At 47.5% G+C, this 19,114-nt stretch overlaps 1 protein-coding gene across 1 annotated transcript; it reads right to left on the bottom strand.

The window, feature by feature from the left end:
• Positions 1–241: 241 nt before the first annotated feature.
• On the bottom strand, positions 242–18,526 carry LOC144109689 (decapping and exoribonuclease protein-like). Its single transcript, XM_077642489.1, has 6 exons — positions 18,075–18,526; positions 13,859–14,088; positions 8,601–8,823; positions 6,034–6,175; positions 3,664–3,749; positions 242–368 (listed from the first exon to the last, which is right to left on the bottom strand). Exons 1-6 carry the CDS (start codon positions 18,431–18,433, stop codon positions 242–244), a joined length of 1,167 nt encoding a protein of 388 aa, XP_077498615.1. The 5' UTR covers positions 18,434–18,526.
• Positions 18,527–19,114: the final 588 nt, after the last annotated feature.

Below are 19,114 nucleotides of genomic sequence, written 5' to 3'. Positions count from 1 at the left end.
ATTCCCTGCGACGTAATTCCTCATAAGCTTCCAACAAAAACCTGACATAGAATACTACACAAGAGAACAATGACATGATTGACATAAAATGGCATATTGGCACTCAGCACAGAAAGATACATGCTTCCTAAAAATTTTCTGATTGTGGCTTAGCTAAAAAATGTTTGTTTTAAAACCCTCTTCCATCTTAAAAGCAGGTATGCAAGGCTGTGTCCCACGAAATTCCACACGTAGAGGCGTCTCACATGAAATCGAATTCCTGCAGGTACCAGTCGGGCAGCATGTTAAACGCCTCGGGATTCGCGGCGCGCTTGCAGAGAACTCTGCGTTCCAGGTGCTTTCGCTCGTTGTTGAACAGGTAGATCACCCTGCGAGAGCCAGACATGACCAACGACACTCAACTGGTATGAGCAGACGAAGGGTTTCCGAAAGCATCCGACGCTATCTCTGAGCCACCCTTGTCTTGTGAGCGCTTCTTAAAAGCAGAACCGCACTAAGCGACTTTCTCTGAGGAAACAGTCCTTTAGTACACAAAAGCTTCCGTGTCCTGAAAGCTGATCGCTGGCTTGGTACCATTGTGACCTGGGTCAGCCTTAGTGCTGCCACCTTCACCAATGCACATAGTGTTTATTACCACCTACCCCTATCCTTTCTTACGATCCCTCCCCCTTCCGTTTCCTCTACCTCTCGTTTTATTCGCGCTAGCCGCAGCTTAGGTGCTACCGGTCCCGATGGCAGATGCCGTGGCTAGCAACATTTTTTACTTACATTGTTGTTTATTAATATATAGCCGCTAATATAACTGCGATTAGGGACAGTATTGAGCTACTACTGTCTTTTTTGCCCCTGGGGTGATACAGTGCACCTTAAAGTTCATTTAATTTAAACTCACATTGCCGCAAGAATCCGTTTCCGTGCACTAATGGTGCCACTCTTTTGCAACAATCTACCGCCGATGTCGATATACCTCAAAACAGAGTGAAGCGCGATGTTGTATCCAAGCCGAAACAGAGCCCACAACGCACAACACCCAACACATCCGAGACACATCCCACACATCACAAACACCACCAAAACACAAAAATATCGCAAACACCAACCGAACACAACCATGTCCCAAACCTAAACCAAACACTGCCGACATGTCTTTTATGCTCTATTGTGTACTTGTCACCACTATCAACTGTTACAAGCTTATTTAAAAAAAAACGGGCTGCTTTTTAAAGATGGCCAGTTTCGCACGCGAAAAAGAAGGGCAACTAAGGGCCGAATGGATGAAACTTGCAGGTAATGCATGCTAAGTTTTTATGTGTAATTTATGAGGTGGTGACGTAATTGATAGCTGAATAAAGCTGCGACCGTATTCAGGTTTCTCCGTAGAGCTCAGCGCTTGGCGGGCGGTGCGCGTTGACGTCATCTACAGCGGCGGTCAATTTCCATGCGCAGAAACGCTCGCTTTGAACCAAAGAGTTCAAGGACACCGATGGCAAAGCCCATGGGGCGTTGTTTAGCGGCGTCTGACGAAGCCCAACAGGGTGCGAACGAGGGCAGCAGGAAGTTGAAGTCTCCCTGTCGCTGACGCCCATCACCGAGCTTCTCCACAGTGCACTCTTGTTGCGGACAGAAGCCCACACTTTGATCGGTAATTTTGTAATCATTTTAAGCGGTATTGTAAAAATAACTTGATACGTTTTACCTGCAGGCTTCAATATTCCAATACTTGATTTTCGTCGAATTCTAAAAAACCAGTTCAGCTTCCCTTAAGGTACCCGGCAGCCAGCAGCTGTTATAACCCGCGGGAAAAGGTGCAGCGCAAATCTTGCACTGTACCTTTTCCTGCGAAATGTGCCGACTAGGCCAGACAAGTACCCTTTTGTCATAACCCCTTGCGAGGGCATCAACTCAGGCTGGGAAATTCTAGATAATCGTAGAATTTCTGCGAAAGTCAACGGCCACCACGCCTTCAAAAATTTTTTGTCTGGCACCAGAGCTGGAAGCGATTGCTAGTGAGCAAAAAAAGAAACAATTGACTAGAAACTGTCGCACAACGACATGCGACCTTACTCTGGCCTTCCCAATCAAGTGACATCGGAGAATAGGGATCGGCAATACCTCACTACTCGTTTCATTTTCCACTCTGCCCAGAGTTCAAGACACTTCAGGCGAGAAGCTAGCCTGATATGTCACTACGCTGGAGCAACAGCAGGGCGACATTTTTGCACCGGCCGTTTATCCTCCTCCTATTTTAGCCGTTCTTGGGAAATAGTACGTTCGGTGCTAGTAAGAGAACTGTAGGTGCGAGGAACACTACTTCAACAAGCCGCATTAACCCTGGATACACACTAAAAATGTGAATGAATTTAGTTCCTACTCACAGAACTACAGTGATCGAAAAATATTTAAACAAACGATCTCTATGAAACAAATCTATGAAACAAGGTCAAAGTTTCAGCTGCCGGAAAAGCAGAAGGTCCACTGAAAGAAATTTATCTGAAAATTAGCCCTAACGACGAAAGAGCCAAAATTTTTAAGATCGCAATGCTGCATTAGCGGATGATGAAAAGTTGTTTTTCGTTGTTTATTTACTGCATACGCTTGCGTATGTGCGGCCATTTATATCGTGCACGGATAATCAGCAATAATCAAAAGTAGATAAATTTACGATTTAGATTCCTAGCCGTAATAATTAAAACGTCGTACATCTCTACGCTTCTGCAACTAAATGGAGTGGAATAACCAGAACAAGAATGGAGCGGAGCTCTTTTGGCAGGTTCTCTCAGGTCATGAATGGCAATAGAAGCGGCTGTCTAACATCTGCATCTTATCAGTACCCACTGTGGAAGATAACGAAAAAAGGTTTCAACTTAGTTAAGGACAACGCAGCGAGCTATGGAAAGAAAAATGATTGATGTAACGTTAAGAGACCGGAAGCGGGCAGGGTGGGTGAGGGAACAAACGCGGGTTAATGACATCCTAGTCGAAATGTAGAGGAAGAAATGGGCTTGGGCAGGGCATGTATTGGGAAGGCAAGATAATTAATGGTCCTTCAGGGCAACGGAGTGGATTAAAAGAGATGGTAAGCGTTAAGATGGCAAGAGATGGTAAGTTAGGCGGGCGGATGTGATTAAGAAGTTTGCGGGGATACGGTGGCCGCAGCTGGCAAAGACAGTTCTATATGGAGAGACATGAGAGAGGCCTTTCCCCTTGAGTGGGCGTGGTCAGGCTGATGATGAAGAGAACATTATTGACTTACTGATTAATCAATTTCTTAACCAGTTCTGTAATCAATGAGTTCAGCAAATCAATTTAATTATTTGATTAGACTATGAAGTAATTATCTAATCAATCGAATTAATTACTGCAGCAAATAATCATCACGTTGGTGTGCTTACTAGACGCTCTAGCAACGAGATAAACGCCTTCGGATGCGGTAGATCCGAAGTAAGAGCGAAAACACGACTCAGAAACGGCAAAGGCATAAAGAAACGCACACGCAGCGACATAATCGGCAGCAGTTTAAGAAATGCTTCCGCATTATACTGCATCTAACTAGACTTGAAACCATTCCTGAAATTTGTTCTCTACAATGCTATGGAACATTGCACACACAAGCTGCAACAGTACTGTGAGCAGGAATGAGGAAAACAGTATGAGCGGACTGACCGTGGGTCGTCCTCTTTGACGCTTTCCTTGATGAAGGACAGCAGCTGGTCACATGTGTTCATGCACCATGATCCATACCAATGACCCTGTAGGTGGGAGGGAGGATGCATTAAAATCGCCAGTTGAGATTTCGCAGGGCCGGAGAAAATGTTCGAAATGATCGAGTGCGGTATTCCAGGGCGGGGAGGGGGGGGGCAAAAAAGTCAGTGTGGGACATCAACGTACGCACCTTTGTTTCTTCGATAAATTTTCCAATCGCTGACCGCTTAGTGCACAACATTTTCGTGGCAGCGAGCATTTTTTCCTCTTAGCCCGAATAGTGCAGTCCGCGCGCACTACCAGCTGAGCAAACTCACACGTACGTTCCAGTCATCACTACCGTTCGGCATCAAGCCCCTGGCCTGACGTATTCGGTTTTAGTTACTCCTGCGGTGTGCGCTAAGAGCAAAAAAAAGTGCTAGTGAAAACCAAGAAGCTGTGATAGAAAATCAGTTACATTCAGTGAGTGCTCAACCGTGTTTGCCAGTTGTCAAAACTGGCGCGAGTGGTTTTTGGGCAAGAGGCACTGACGCGGAGACTACGAGATCTCCCGATGTACACTCTAAATATGAAAAAGCCTATAGAATTTAAAGGGGAGTCAGCTGTCCGCTACCACACTTCTTTTTAGGGGCAGGGTGTTCTGCCAAGCCACGAGGTATAGATTTTCACCACTAAAGGTACAGAATGCTTAACATTGGCGACGCAAATAAATTCGCTCTTCAAATTATGCCAAGTTCTAGCAGTTACGGATGTGTTAACCGAGGTGTCAACCTCACGGCCTCGGGTATCACGTTTAAAGGTCTCGTCCCATTGCCAACTGCGTTACGTTAATAAGCTTGCGGTTGGTATATGCCATTCCGTATATTTAGTAAGCATTCCGTATATTTAGTGATCGAAGTTTACACCAGCCCATAGGCAACATACCTTGCCCCTGAAGGGCACGGCGCCAGAGAACGGCTTACTCCTTTTTGTAGCGATAGCTGCATTACGGTAGCATTTCGAGCCTTCAGTGTGGCGGCGCCGCCACGCTGTCACGTGGTTGGTCACGTGGTGCGGAGCAGCTTCCGGCGGCGCGGCGCCGTGGCTGATCACGGGGTTCGTCGCGTGGTTGGTCACGTGACCACCTACGTGGTGCGGAGCAGCTGCTGGTGCCGGCGGCACGGCGCGCCGTCGAAACCGAGCTGCCACAGCTGTGCGCATGCGCCGTGTCAAGTGGGACGAAGATGAAGGAGGAACGCCCAGCGAAACGGAGCGGCGAGACTGTCTTGCAGATTGAAGCAAGGAATTTCCACTCGGCCAGCTGTAGCTATCGCGTAACTCCAAGTTCAACCAGAGCTAAACCACGGAAAATTTTTTACTCCTAGATATACTAGAACTCGGAAGGATTTTACCGCTAAAATTCAAACGCAGCTTTGTAGAGAGCAACGATTTCAACTACGTACAGCAAGTGTTTGAAGGACATGTCACGCCGCCCTTTTCATTTTGCTTCGAATTCAGTTATTTATTAAAATAATTGTGCAATTTGAATATTTTGCACAGTTTGATGGAATTTGAATTGACAACGCTGTTTGTGGTTGCAGCTCCAACAAAGGATTTCAGCAACCGGCAACTATTTTCATTAGTAATGTGAACTAAGGGAGTGGGTACGAAAAAAGACAGTAATTACAAAAGGTTTAATGGCTTATGCTGGTTTAACGTCCCTAAGCGACTAATGTTATGAAGGACGCCGTAGTAAAGGGTCCGGGAATTTTGTCCACCAGGGGTTCTTTAACGTGCACCTACATTACGCAGTACACGAGCCTATCGAAATTCGACCTCAACGGCCGGATCGAGCCCGTGTCTACGCAACCCTACACGCGACGCCGACGCAGAGTTGACGCAGGGGTGACGCAGACGGAATTCTTGCTGAAAGGCTGCCTCGCTTGCCTGGTTAGCCACCGGTGTTCTATCCCTGTGGTCCAAACTTTTATGCGAGAGTCGTTTTGAGGAACCCAAAATGAGCTTCCGAGTTGCTAAAGCCTTGTGTAGCTTTTGACACTGCTCCTAGCGGCGAAGAGAGAAGAGAAGACGGCGAGGTAAATAAGAAAATAAGAAAGAAAAGGGCGGACGTCTTGGAGAGGGAAATGAACATGAAGGCTCTCGCGCAATGTTCTAAGGCGTAGCCTAGTTGTGCACGTGACTTTTCCATCCAATGATAAAGGGAAAGTGGGGCCTTTCTCGTGATGGCACTCACTTGGCTCTACGTGAAGAAAGGAAACGGGCTGAGAAATGCAGGCAGAACACATTTTCATGTTGCAGAGAGCGTCACGGTAAAAAAGCGGCACCACCAACCTGACACTCGGCTTTGTTCGCAATCCCTCTGACGTCGAGGAATTTCAGACTGATCACGCAGCCATCGTCATTGCGGAAACCGCATACCACCCGCGGGATGCCGGCCAGGTACGCCTGCAACCACCACCTGAGCTTCGTGCACCTGCGAATTGTGAATTGTGCGGTTTGCTTCGTGCGCCTGCGAAATTTGCGCTGTAGTATCCCAAAGTGACACATGTGCTATAACGGACGCCATAGTAGAGGGCCCTGGGCTAAAATAAACAATTAGAGATCACTGCGGCTAGCCGCATTGGAAGAATGCGAAAGCATTGACGCCTCCTCGACACTGGTCGCCTTTCAAATTTGGCGCCATGGTTGTGTTCTTGTCCACTTGATTGATTGATAATCGATTAACTCTGATTATACCTTCGTTTCATCCCGGCGGACATATCGAGTTTTCAAATTTTCCGCCACGCTTCGTTCCCGCCCACTCATTATATACCCGCCCATTACCTTTTGCTTCTCATTAATTACCTAATTGCCTCTAATCTATCATTCTTTTATCTATCTCCTGGTTACGTATCGATCACTTATCACTGGTCAAGTGATTGCCCATTTCGAGTTTTCAAACTTGGCGCCACGGTTTGTCTGTCCACACTTCCGGTTCTTCAAATTTGGCACTACGCCGTAGCTCCGCCTACTTCCGGCGTTCTAAAATTTCGCGGCACTTTTGCTCTGGTCCCGCCCAATTTTGGGACATTTTTGGCTCTAATCAATTAACTATTGATCGGATTTCGAAATTTTTTTTTCGGGCAGCATCCTCAAATCAACCTCTTTCGATTACAACCATTCGTATGACGCTACCTCTTCTGAGTTGTCCAGAACTGCTGCCGACGCATTTTGCGGAAACGATCCACGCCGACAGAGCCTAGTAAGTTTTTCACTTTAGTAAGGTATGGCCACACTAGCGGAAAACCGCGCGCGGCGCGCCGCTGCGGCATGTTGATCTGCTGCGCAGTGAATGTGTCGAGGAGCATTTTTGGCGGGAGCGGGGAGACTAGTGAGGGGCGCCCGACTTAGTCACGTGGGCAGCGTCACTGCCGCCACCTCTTGGAGAAGCAGGTACGGTCGATTCCCTTTCTACTTAAAAAAAAATTGGCTTATCTCCTTCAATTTGCTTATGCGGTGTTTTTAGCGGAATTATCAGTCATTACTTCCGGAATTGCTCCCTTACTGCTCCTGTAGTTTCGCGTTTAAACTCTCTCTGCTCATCTGACGTTACACTGTCTACTTACCCATCTCTTTTGAATAACCCTGCTGCTTGCGCTGTTTTGATTCAAATGGTTGATCTCACCAGCAGCACATTTCCTACACATTCCCGATGAGTTCCTTCGTCACTCTCATCTCTCCAGCATAAGCTCTATACGGAGAAATGCTCTGTGTCTTTGCTCGACAAGGATGCCTCTCTCTGTGGCCTGACACTGTGTCTGGACCAACTGTGCCTGTGACTATCAGTGCTGACATTACCTGTGACATTATCTGTGCTTCTGACTGTCTGTGGTGTCTGAACCAACTGTGCCTGTTATTTTATCTGTGCATCTGTGTGTTGTGTGCCTTTGGGGTTTCATGTTTTTCGTTTGTTTGTGGTTTCTATTTTCTTGCTGTTGTCTTTAAATTAAGTTTTTTTAGCGTTTAGCTCCTTTTCTTTGTATTGGCTTTAAACCCAGCAAAGCGTTGCTGGTCTGGGCTCCCTCTCCCTTTCATTTGTTTTTTTTGTATTTTTTCTGAGAGGACCAATAGGAGGGACCTCGACCGGTTTGGTGTGCAGAGAGCTATGCACGGCGTGCTTTGCCGCGCGTTTTTCCACTAGTGTGTCCACACCTTAAAACCACCTGGCGTTTTTTAAAGTGACAAAGAGGGCAAACTGAAATTTCACTTCTATCCTCGAATTGTCTGGTCTAGTCAAAAAGAGGCCACTAATCGTAAACAAAGCTCTTATCAGATAGAAAAGACAAAAATATAGGTGTCACTGAGAACGGCCTAATTCGCAAGCCTGCGTTCGCGGACAAAAATGTTTTTAGCGCGCATCCCTGAGGCTATGCTATGTCGCAGTTTACTTCGAAATGGTGCTCACGTAGTCCTTATCGTGTAGAAGTCAAGGTTTCAAATGAGGGGCGAGAAAATTGTTTAAATGCACTTCTCCAGCTTCGACAGCTGACAAACGTCAGCATAACAGGAAAGAGTCAGATTTAATTTTTTACTTAGAAAAAAACTTGGAATAGAATTGTACTTAGGGTACATTTAACCTGTGCTTGCAACGCGCAGCTCACGGGCCTTTTGAATAAGGAGCGAGTACCAGTTTCTCAAGAAGAAAGTGAATGGTGATGCCGCCGAAGAAAAAGGGGCACGATTAATGCCTTATGGGCAGATTTGAGCCTTCAAATCGAATTGAGCGATTAGAGGCGTGGTAAGAAATGAGGTACTGACGCATGCATTCGTTCAAGGAGAATATATCCTCAAGCAAAGATAAACCAGCCAGGCCAGAAAACAGGCGGGAAAGCAGCGGAGAACACTCAGCTAGAACGGACCGGCGGAAGTAGGCCTTCTCGTCGTTGGTGAGGCATTGTCGGGAGCATTTGAGCTCGACGTAGGCGTCCATGGATCCCTCTTGGCGAGGCTTTCCGGGGTCGATGGCGGCCACCTCGGCGGCGAAGACGAGAGAGTGCGTATTCAGCTGTCTCCGCAGCACAGAGCAGAACGCTTCACACTCTTTCACCGGGGCTTCCGCGTTGGGCGCACCGCTAGGCTCCTCTGCGTCACATACGTGAAATCACCGCTCAAGCTCATCCTTTACAAAAATGGTCTATAGACTTCTTACAGTCTCTATTGCCTTACTATAAATATCTTTTGTCTATTCATAGTCTTTAGATTGTCTATAGACTAGATAGATAGATAAAGAGGAGGAGGGAAACACAGGGATGTTAACCAGAAAGGGGTTCCGGTTGGCTACCCTGCACTGGGGAAGAGGGATTAGGGGACTAAAAGGAGGAAGAGAAGGGAAAAAAAGGCATAACACACACACACACGCACAACGCTGTCACAATTTGTCACTCAATCCAGTCGCAGAAACACCTGTATACAAAGGGGGGGGGGGGGGCAGAAATTATAATCCACCTGCTATAGTGGCTTTGGCGTTTTAATCCACCTGCTCATGTCCAGCAATTTCGGACAAGAATGTGGAGAATTCGAAAATTGCAAGGTACCTTTACGGTACATTCTTCTGATATGTAGCAAAATCTTTCTTTCGAAGTGTTTCCATCGATGCGATCGAAAAGTTAATACTCCCATAGAAAACCACAGGTGTACGATTCTAACTATAGAAAAAAGTTGATAAAAGAATTCGACTGCCGTCGGGTGACCTGCTGATATGTTGATTGTTATAGTGAAATCTTACAATATAAAAAAAAATTGCATTCATAAGTGGTTTCCCACTCAAAAAAAGTTTTTGTCCAGAATTGCTCGGTATGGTAGTGCTTTGGCGTTTGGCTTCTGACCCCAAGGTCGCGGGTTCGATCCCGGTGATGGTGTCCGTATTTCGAAGGAGGCGAAATGCAGAAATACCCGTGTGCTGTGCAATGCGGCGCGCTTTGAAAAACTTCGGGTGGTCTAAATTGATCTGGAGCCCTCTACTACGGCTTTCCTCAGAGTCTATGCGCTGCTAAATAGTTTAAATCCCATAATTCACAATTTAAATTCATAAATTACTCTATAATCGTCAATCTACGGTTTGTGCTAAGGTTGCAAATATAGTTCAGACCTATGTTGGGCTTTGTTTATGGGGGTTTAACGTCCCAAAGAGACTTAGGCTATGAGGGATGCCGTAGTGAAGGGCTCCGGGAATTTCGAACACCTGGGGTTCTTTAACGTGCACTGACATCGCATAGTAAACATGCCTCTAGCATTTCGCCTCCATCGAAATTCGACCGCCGCGGCCGGTATCGAACCCGCGTCCTGTGAATTAGCAGTCGAGCGCCATAACCAATCAGCTAGACCTATGTTTACAAGCTGCACTGAAAGCTATGATTGTCGATTTGCATTTAGCCCATTCTGCACGTACTGTGCGAATACTAGTGGTGCTGAATACATATGCACACATACCTTATTCAGGCAATGATTTGAGCCTTAAAAACCCAAGCTTAAAATAAAATTATATCTTAAAGAAAATGTCCGTACAGCGTGCACCACTTCGGAAATACGCGGCTAACCACAACATACACAAGCTCACTTCTTGTTTGACGCAATTTATTTCAACACTCAATTGGTGAATGAGTGAAACGGTTTTTCGCTTTGATCGCCTCATCAACTGCTGTTCGCTTTCCATTTCTCCTGCAGGTTTTCTTTTAGTTATATAAAAAGAGGCAAGATAGAACAAGTCTTTCCATAAGCATTGGCTTTTATGCTATAGCGGCGTTTAACTATGAGGAACGCGCGTAGTGAAGGGCTCCGGAAATTTCCACGACCTGGGGTTCTTTAACGTGCACTGACACCGCACAGTACACGGGCCTCTAGAATTTCGCCTCCATCAAAATTCGACCGCCGTGGCCGGGATCGAACCCGCGTCTTTCGGTTCAGCAGCCGAGCGCCATAACCACAGAGCCACCGCTGCGGCCTAAGCATTCGTTCGCGCGCCTTTGCCTGCTGTACGAGGTCGTCTGAGCCCATCTGCGGGAGGCAGTGAAGTATTTCAATGCACTCCCCAGTCAAAAGTTCAGAGAAATCAATATTATCGAAAAAAATGCTCCTTCATAGCAGTCTGTGCATAATGCCATGACCTACGTAGCCTAACCGTCACTGTACTAATTACAATGTGCACCATTAAAAGGGCACATAGGAAAAAAAAGTTTATTTAGTAATAATAGATTTAATGGCAATTTTCGGGTGTGCTGTTTGTCCGGCAACTAAGGATGCATTTCTTGCTCAGAAAATTGCCTTCAAGAATTTTCCAGCCACTCGAATCAAACTTGCGACGTGTGTAACAAAAATAAATGCGATTAACATTTTTGAGTGAAAGCTAGAGTTGCCTTACCTCTGAGATGCGCGCCCGAAGCTATCCGCACAGCGACAATTACCTGCGAAATACACTGATGATAGCGACACGTGTAAACCACTTTTTGCACTTAAAAGGCCCGTCTTGAGGGAAGTAAAGGCTTTGGCCTCAAAACGCGGTTATCTATCGACACACAATCAATTTTATATGCCCTCAGTGTCCCTTTGGATCTCAAGCAATGCGCCTTTTACGCGTAGAATTACATTTATTCGACAGAGTTGCTTTCCATAAACTGTTGGGGTGGGTGTGCTGATGAATGCTGTAATATCTCGCAGTAATGAGAGTATTCAATGTATTTCGCCCAGTGAACGACTTCACCTGAATGGCACCGAAGAAGAGCTTTCCGCTGAAATCTTTCCTCGCGCACAACTTTCTCTCTGTCTTGCAGAAACGCAGCCACTATGACAAGACTTAAAATCTGTGCCATTGTCTTGAATGCCACAATAGTGAGGTAGGCACTAATACTCCTCCTAAAAAATAGGAACGATGAAACAAACAACGAAAGACAAAAACAAAATAACAGTGCTGACTCAAATGATGGGAGAGTACAATGACGGTAGACAATAAAACTCATATGTCATAAAAAAAGGAAAGTGAACTACGCTGTTTCTGGGCTGGTGCTGGCTCTGAAGAGTATCATCATCATCATCAGCCTGACAACGCCCACTGCAGGGCAAAGGCCTCTCCGTGTCTCTCCAATTAACCCTGTACTTTGACTGCTGCGGCCACCTTATCAGCGCAAACTACCAAATCTGATCATTCCACCTGCCTTTCTGCCGCCCCCTACTACGTTTTTCTTCTCCTGGAATCTACTCCGTCACGCTTAAGGACCAGCGGTTATCTTGCCTTCGCATTACATGCCCTGCCGAAGTCCATTTCTTCTTTTTGATTTCCACTAGGATGTCATTAAGCCCAGCTTGTTCCCAGACCCACTCTCCTCCCTTCCTCTCTCATAATAAGATAGAAACTACACACATTTGTTCCTATTGCATCCATCATAATCATCATCCTTTCTATAGCACATTGCGCGCTTCATGTTTCCCCACCACCGCCACGTTTTATGGGGGCTCAGCCCCGCAGCCTGCCCTAGTGGTTTGCTTTCCCTCGGTGCACCCTCTCAAGGCTTCGCCTCAGGAGGGACGCGCCACGTGACTTTCTCATGTTAGTTGCCTTAACTAACACGGGAGGGTGCCACGGACGGCATGATTGCTGCGCGCGCGGTAGAGCGCACTCTCTTCGGCCGGGGAACATCGTCGCGCGAAGACGTGTCGCCGCAGCGCTCCGCTTTTCGCCAGCGGGTCGAGGCCTCGTGGTGAGTACGTTCTTCCACGGTTTCGGTGTATCCCCTGCCCTAGCGCGGGCGAACATTCGCTCGTAACATTGCTGGTGAGTCGGCCGACCTGGGTTCCTCAGCGTATTTTTTTTTTTTTTGCTGGCTAGCGTTATTGTTGCTGTAGCAATAAATGTCTTGTTTGTGTCAGCCAGAGTGTCGTTCCTTTGTTCCCCTTAGAACAAGGCCCGCCGTTGTCGGCGTACGCGATCACGGGGTGGGGTCCGGCGGTTTTGAACTGTGTCAGCCGCGGATAAATGGGGAAAACGTATTTATATCCCACAATTAAAACCCCAGTTTCTAACCCTTATCTGAATACAGACAAGCTTCAACTTTATATTCTATTCTCGTAAGGCATACTGGAAAATTACTATTCATTACCTGAGAATATCTCGAAACCCAATCCACTTCATTCTTATTCCGTATCTACGGTCATTATGTGGCCTGATTAGACGTATTACCTTCGTTGCCCAGAGTAGACTGATGCTCCATTTTCAGACTGATGAACATTGTTTTACACTTCTTCGCATCAGTTCTCAAATGCGACCTCTCTGACAGGTGGCGAAGAAGTTTCTGCGTGTTTCCTCCACGGGAAAACCACCGCTTTGCAGCTGCAACTGCTCCATTCTCTCCCCTCCCCCTTTCAATTAAACACACTGCAATATACCTAAACGAAAACAACGGCGTTAGAAAACATGGACGAAAACACGCAAGAGAGAAGACGGACGCCAGTCAGGCTGGAATAGTGCAATAGCTGCAAAAAATTGGCGGACGTTCAACCCGGCTGAATGTCGTAGACGAGCGAGAGCAAAGCTGGCAGCTTTTGTATTGAAGAATGGTGTGACGCCATTGCTATGGCATCACCTGCTAAGACGAATCTCAGTTCTAAAGGCCAAGGATCAAAAGACAAGGTCGAAGACCAAGGTCAATGGTCATGTGACTGGTGGTAAGTGGTCATGCTAGTTGGTCATTAGATGCCATACTTGCCCCGTATGGTCATTAGATGCCCCATGCCATACTTCCTATATTATGGCTATGGCATGATGACTATGTCTTAGTTTGACCATGCTAGGCTTTGAAGGTCGCAGCGACAAACCGACGCTAAATCAAAAGTTGCACTTTGTGTAGTAGAGCTTTCGCTCTGAAAGATCACACATAGCACGCACTTATAAAATCGTGTTGGGTGACACTGCCTCAACACCAGCATCTTAACTCAAAGGTGACGGGAAGAAAATTAGTGTAATTTTTTTTTACACAGATTCGTCCATTTGTATTTATGAGTCGATAGAGATAAACCTGGATGAATTTTCTTCTCCTTGATTCTGCACCAAACCCTGGCCAATCCCCCACAGCGGGGGTATGTGCCATCGCTTGTGAGGCAACAACAACGACTTGGGCACTTCACTCACCGCTGACCATGAGCTGCTGAAACTTGCACCCCCAGAAGCGTATGCGGTTGCCCCTCGTGTCTGCCATCTGACTGAGGCGCTCCTCTCGCTCCTGTTCCGTCTCGTAGGCGCACAGGTAGATGCTGCCTCGGAAGCGGCAGGCGGCCAGTAACCAGGGCTTCTGAACCTTGTAGCAGGTAAACGCCAGCCGCCGCAGTGCGCCCCGGTTGCAGATGAAGTCCGTGAATAGGCTGCGTGACGTTTGATGGCTTGCTTAACACGAAAGTACACTTAAACACTTTAAAGTACACTGGAAGAAGCCTGGGCTTCCGCGCGACGTCAGTAGGACCGGCGCGCTGTCAAGAATTCCCGGTCGCAGCTCCTCTAACGCCACCAGGAGTTCAAGTGCTCTGTTCGTAAGCGGACGCATTTTAATGCAGCAATGTGCTTAACGCCTACATTTGTACTTGTCTTGGTCCGCAGATTTTTGTCCCTCCTTAAGAAGTTGGAGGGTATAGGATTGCGCAGTATTCGAACCGACGCCTTTCTGGTGCTAGTCTAGTACAAACATTTTATTTATAGCACACATAGGTTTAGTTTATGAGGGTTTAACCTCCCAAAGCGACTCAGGCTATGAGAGACGCCGTAGTGAAGGGCTCCGGAAATTTCGGCGCCTGCGGTTCTTTAACGTGCACTGACATCGCACAGTACACGGGCCTCTAGAATTTCGCCTCCATCGAAATTCGACCACCGCGGCCGGGATCGAACCCACGTCTTCCGGGCAAGCAGCCGAGCGCCATAACCACTCAGCCACAGCGGTGGCTTTATAGCACAAATAGGAGACCAAAGTATCAGGGTATTTGCAAATAATGTGAAAAGGCAATGCGCTGGAAAAGTCTTCAGACATACCCAACCATTCATGACAAAATCATATCTGAGCGGGAAACCGTGTATGAACGCCATCTTTTCATACAATATAAAAATTCACTATAACAGTCAATATGTGCGCAGATCACCAAGCGTCAGTCCTGCGTTTTTTTTTTACTGTTAAGGTTTTTGCTGTCGTCAAAATTGTTCTCTACTGGCTGCCTATGGCAGTCTTAACTGTTCGATGCGATCGATGGGGAAAAAATTTAATAGAAAGATATTGCGATATATCAGAAGAACGGAGCGTTACCTTCAATATTTTCATAGCAGTATCTTATAATTGTTCAATTTTCAAAATTTTTGTCGGAGAATGTTGTACATGGGGAAGCTACGTAAAGAACCGTCCAGACCATTCCTTATTTCGGTGGCCGCTGGTATAAAACAGAACTTGAAACAGTCTTAAAAGGTCGAATGTGCAATGTTCAGGTACAATATTATATAAAGAATACCGTTCGAGAGAATAATTACAAAGGTTGTGATGTTGCAGCTTTTTATCCTTTTGGAACGCACAGATTGTTTTTCTTTGTGATGCATTCTCTGTTGCCTTCGAGCATGCATTCGTAAGAAACGCTTGCGCTGATAACAGGCGAGGATCCTGAGTAGACAAGCCCTACACGCTACGTCATCGCTGCTGCCACGTGGATGCTTACAGCCATAACGGTGGCTACTGGTTCGATCCCCGGACCAGGACAAATTTTTCTTAAACAGCGTAGTTTCTGAGAAAGCTGTATAGCTTTCCTTTGTAGCCGCATGGCGGCGCTTGGGTGGCTGCCAATAAGTAATTACTCCCTTATTACAAATCTGCTCCACCTTGGGGGATTCCCCTAAACATTTGACCAACACTTTTCCAACTCCGAGTTATTGATCAATTCTCTCTCGCCCTGCCATAAGTTTACCGCCCCGGCTAGCTCGGTTGGCAGAGCGACTGCTCCAGTAAAGCGGTGCTGCCAGGTTCGATCCCAGGACGGGGACAAATTTTTCTTTACTGCGAAGTTTCTGACAAAGCCCTGCAGCTCTCCTTTGCAGCCGCATGGCTGCCCTTGGCTGGATAAAGAAAACGCCATACACAAAATTGTTCGCACTGACGACATTACTTTCGTTTCTTTTGCATGCGAATTGTGAAATGTAGGATTTCACGTCCTGAAGGGATACGTAGGCTATGGAGGATGTCGCAGTAGAAGCTCCGGATTAATTTAAACCGCCTGGAGTTCTTTATAAAGTGCGAGGGCAGCGTAAATCATGTGGACGCCTCTTGCGCATGATAGGATGAACATGCTGAACAGTAAGCATGCATTCCTGCTGTGGGGTAATATACGCGTAGCAAGGATTATACCATTTCTTTTTTTAAATTTCCCCAGAAATCCGTGACAGCCCAAATGGAATACTTATGCTTCAAAGTGTCAGCGCGAGAATTCGATGTCATTAGGAATGAAATAAAATATCGCGCGTCGACATCAGCCAGCCATCAGACAGGCCATGGGCGTCACCGTTTGTGGTGGAGAGAAAAGATGGTACACTTCGTCTGCACGCTGATTATTATTAACGAAGATTTTTTCTGTCCACTTTCGGTCCTTCTGTCCCCTACGACGCTGTCATTTAACTGTTTCAGCACATAGGTGATAAAGCCAGCGTCAGGAGCTTCTTGGCTAAAACCGCACGCTAGAAAAAGTAACTTCGCTAGCAAAACAAAAGCGAAGCTAGCGACCCGCAATGCCTTCTGCTATTGGCTAATCGTATGAGCTAGTTTTGGATGATCGGCAAGAACTGAAGGGGACACGTAAGCTCCACTTTAATGGTATGACGAGGTAGCGTTAACGAATACATGCCCATATGTGCGGAATTGGACATTCTCTGCTTAAAATTTACACATCGAAATGAGTCTTCACATGACTCCTGGCGCAGATGTGCAGCGGCTAAGCGATGGCGCACTGCCCTTCGATGGCAGGTATGCCCTCGAGACCGGCCGTGCTCTTTCTGAGGAACCTTTCGCGACCAATAAGTAATTTCACGGTCCCCTGTCACGATGGGCTGCTGCCGCAATAAATGTATTAAACACCACCACCACCACCCAGAACATGATAGAAGCGGTGAGCGACGATGCCTGAGCGGTCCGCAAATGACCCCTCGATGGTTTCGCGCGATGACCTGAGGGCCCCCGAAGCGCTGTCGCTCATGCTCTGGGTCTACCGAGAATTTCCGCCATTGTCCGGCAGAAGGCGTTACGGGTAGATATGTAACTTACAATGTATTTTGCGACGGAAGCTCGTTTTTCTAGAGCTGTTTCAGCGAAGAAACTGCCAACGACCACTTCGTCAATGCCCATGCATCTAGGCAGTAGAGTATAAGCCTGGTGAGCTGTGGAATAGAAAAAAGGGTGTTGTAGGACATTCCTTTATTGTGCATCATGCTGCCTTATATTTCACAACTGGACGCTAGTGCAAGCATACTGTCTGATAACGCGTGAACCGAGCAACGCTGCTGAAACGCACCGCTCTGCCGCAAAGTCTCACTTGGTGCGTGTGTACTGCCGTAAACTTTTTTAAAGGGAGCGCGTGATAGGTATACTCTCGAACACTACTCGTGGCGAAGCGCGACGAATGTTTTTTCACAATGTAGTGTAAATGGTTCTCCTGCTTTGCCTGCTTCTAATAAACGGAGAATCACGTCTTCCTTTCCGCATTGCTTCTTAAAGCGGACGCCGCGTGACACCGCAAGTAGGGTTCGAGGCTATCTGCCGCACTAGCATGGAGGGAGGCGACGGACTGGTTTACCGGACGTAGGCTGCACAGTGACCACGACTGGCCGCACCCATGCCACTGCGCAGGAGCCGTCTGGTAAGCGGGTATACGTGTAAGCTAATACGTTTCCGCTCTGATAAAGTACTGCGGCTTCGTGCAGTTACCGCTTCAGGGTGACACAGCATTTGCGTAGATTTGATTCGATCTCGCTAGCTGGAAAGGCAACGAAACAGTGATTAACGTCACATTTCTACGGCGCTACGCAGAGCTTGGAAGAAACGCTGCATGCATGCGCAGATAATGAAGTGGGACGAAAAACAGCCGAAATAATAAGGCCCAATTGCGCCGTCGCCTGGGGTACGGCCAGACCGAAGGGCACGGCCGACGCGTCGAGCTTGAGACATTGTTATCGGGGCAACACGCACTACAACGCGTTTGCCTGGAAGCTTCGCCTTAAGAGCAAGAACTAGAAAGCAGTAAGGAAAACGCTCGAATGCGCCAGTGCTGCCCGCTATGGTTTCTAGCGCTGTGGAGGCCGAGAACGACCGCAGGATATACAAGCTAATACTTGCCTCGGAGGTTCGGCGCTCGGGACTTCGCTCGACGGCTTCGCGGCCGGGTTCTGAGGGAACTTGTGCTTGTTGCGGACGATCCAGTGAAGCAGGTTGTCCATCTTCTCGTGTACCGAGCGATCCCGACGAATTGCCTCATTGTAGCCGAGATTCAGGTTCCACCCTGGGTCGCCCTCGGGCTCCCGCTTCCACAGGTACTTCAGGTTCGCGGTGCCGTCGATGTACTCACGCTCCGGCCCTATTGAGAAGTTGCCGATCTCCTCAGCGTCGCTGAAGTTGGGGTACTTGCGGTCGGAGGGATCAGTTTTTTTGCTCAGGACAAAGTGCGTCTCTGAAACGTCCTGGTCGGGACCGCCCATGGCTATGCTGCCAGCGATGCTGTTGGGTGGCGACTTGAAGATGGTGATGCAGACGGCCCTTTTTCCGTAGTGGCTTCTACCCACACTGCTCTCTACGCGTGCTCGGGGTAAAGTGACAGGCGCGCGGCTGAGCAGCGGAAGAAGGCGGAGCGAATGGGATTCCCTGCCTCTATGACTGCAGGTGCTTGGCTTTGTAAATTTGACCCGATGACGCAAGCATTCTACGAACTTTATGAACCAAGGTGCCATCGTAAATGCAAAGCGGGAAACAAAACGGGACGCGATGGTACACTCTCTCGCGTGGACCGAGAGATAGCGATAACCATGCCAGCACAGCAACTTTATCGCAAGTACTTTGTTCATTAGACTGCATGCAAAGTGCATGCCTCCAAGCAAACTTTCCTGAGGATGTGCGTCGGCGGTGAGCGCTGCCGGACACCATGGAAGCGTGAACTTCTCCCGTACATTTTTTATCAGTTTTTATTTGTATGTTACTTTCTTTTGCATTTTTATTCTTTCCGAACAACCACATATCATGCACCGTTCCCCTGCATGTGTGGCAGAGGCGGCCTGCGAACACAGTGCTCTGCGTAGCAAATGCTTTGGAAAATAAACAATTGTAACGGCCTTGTGGACCTCTTGGACTCTGTTAGAGCAGTGCGAACATCTTTGTCGCCACAG

The sequence above is a fragment of the Amblyomma americanum genome, chromosome 11 (assembly GCF_052857255.1).
Source record: "Amblyomma americanum isolate KBUSLIRL-KWMA chromosome 11, ASM5285725v1, whole genome shotgun sequence".
In the NCBI taxonomy this organism is placed as follows: Eukaryota; Metazoa; Arthropoda; class Arachnida; order Ixodida; family Ixodidae; genus Amblyomma; species Amblyomma americanum.
Note: the sequence above shows the minus strand (reverse complement) of the source record. Positions and strands in the feature narration are given on the sequence as shown.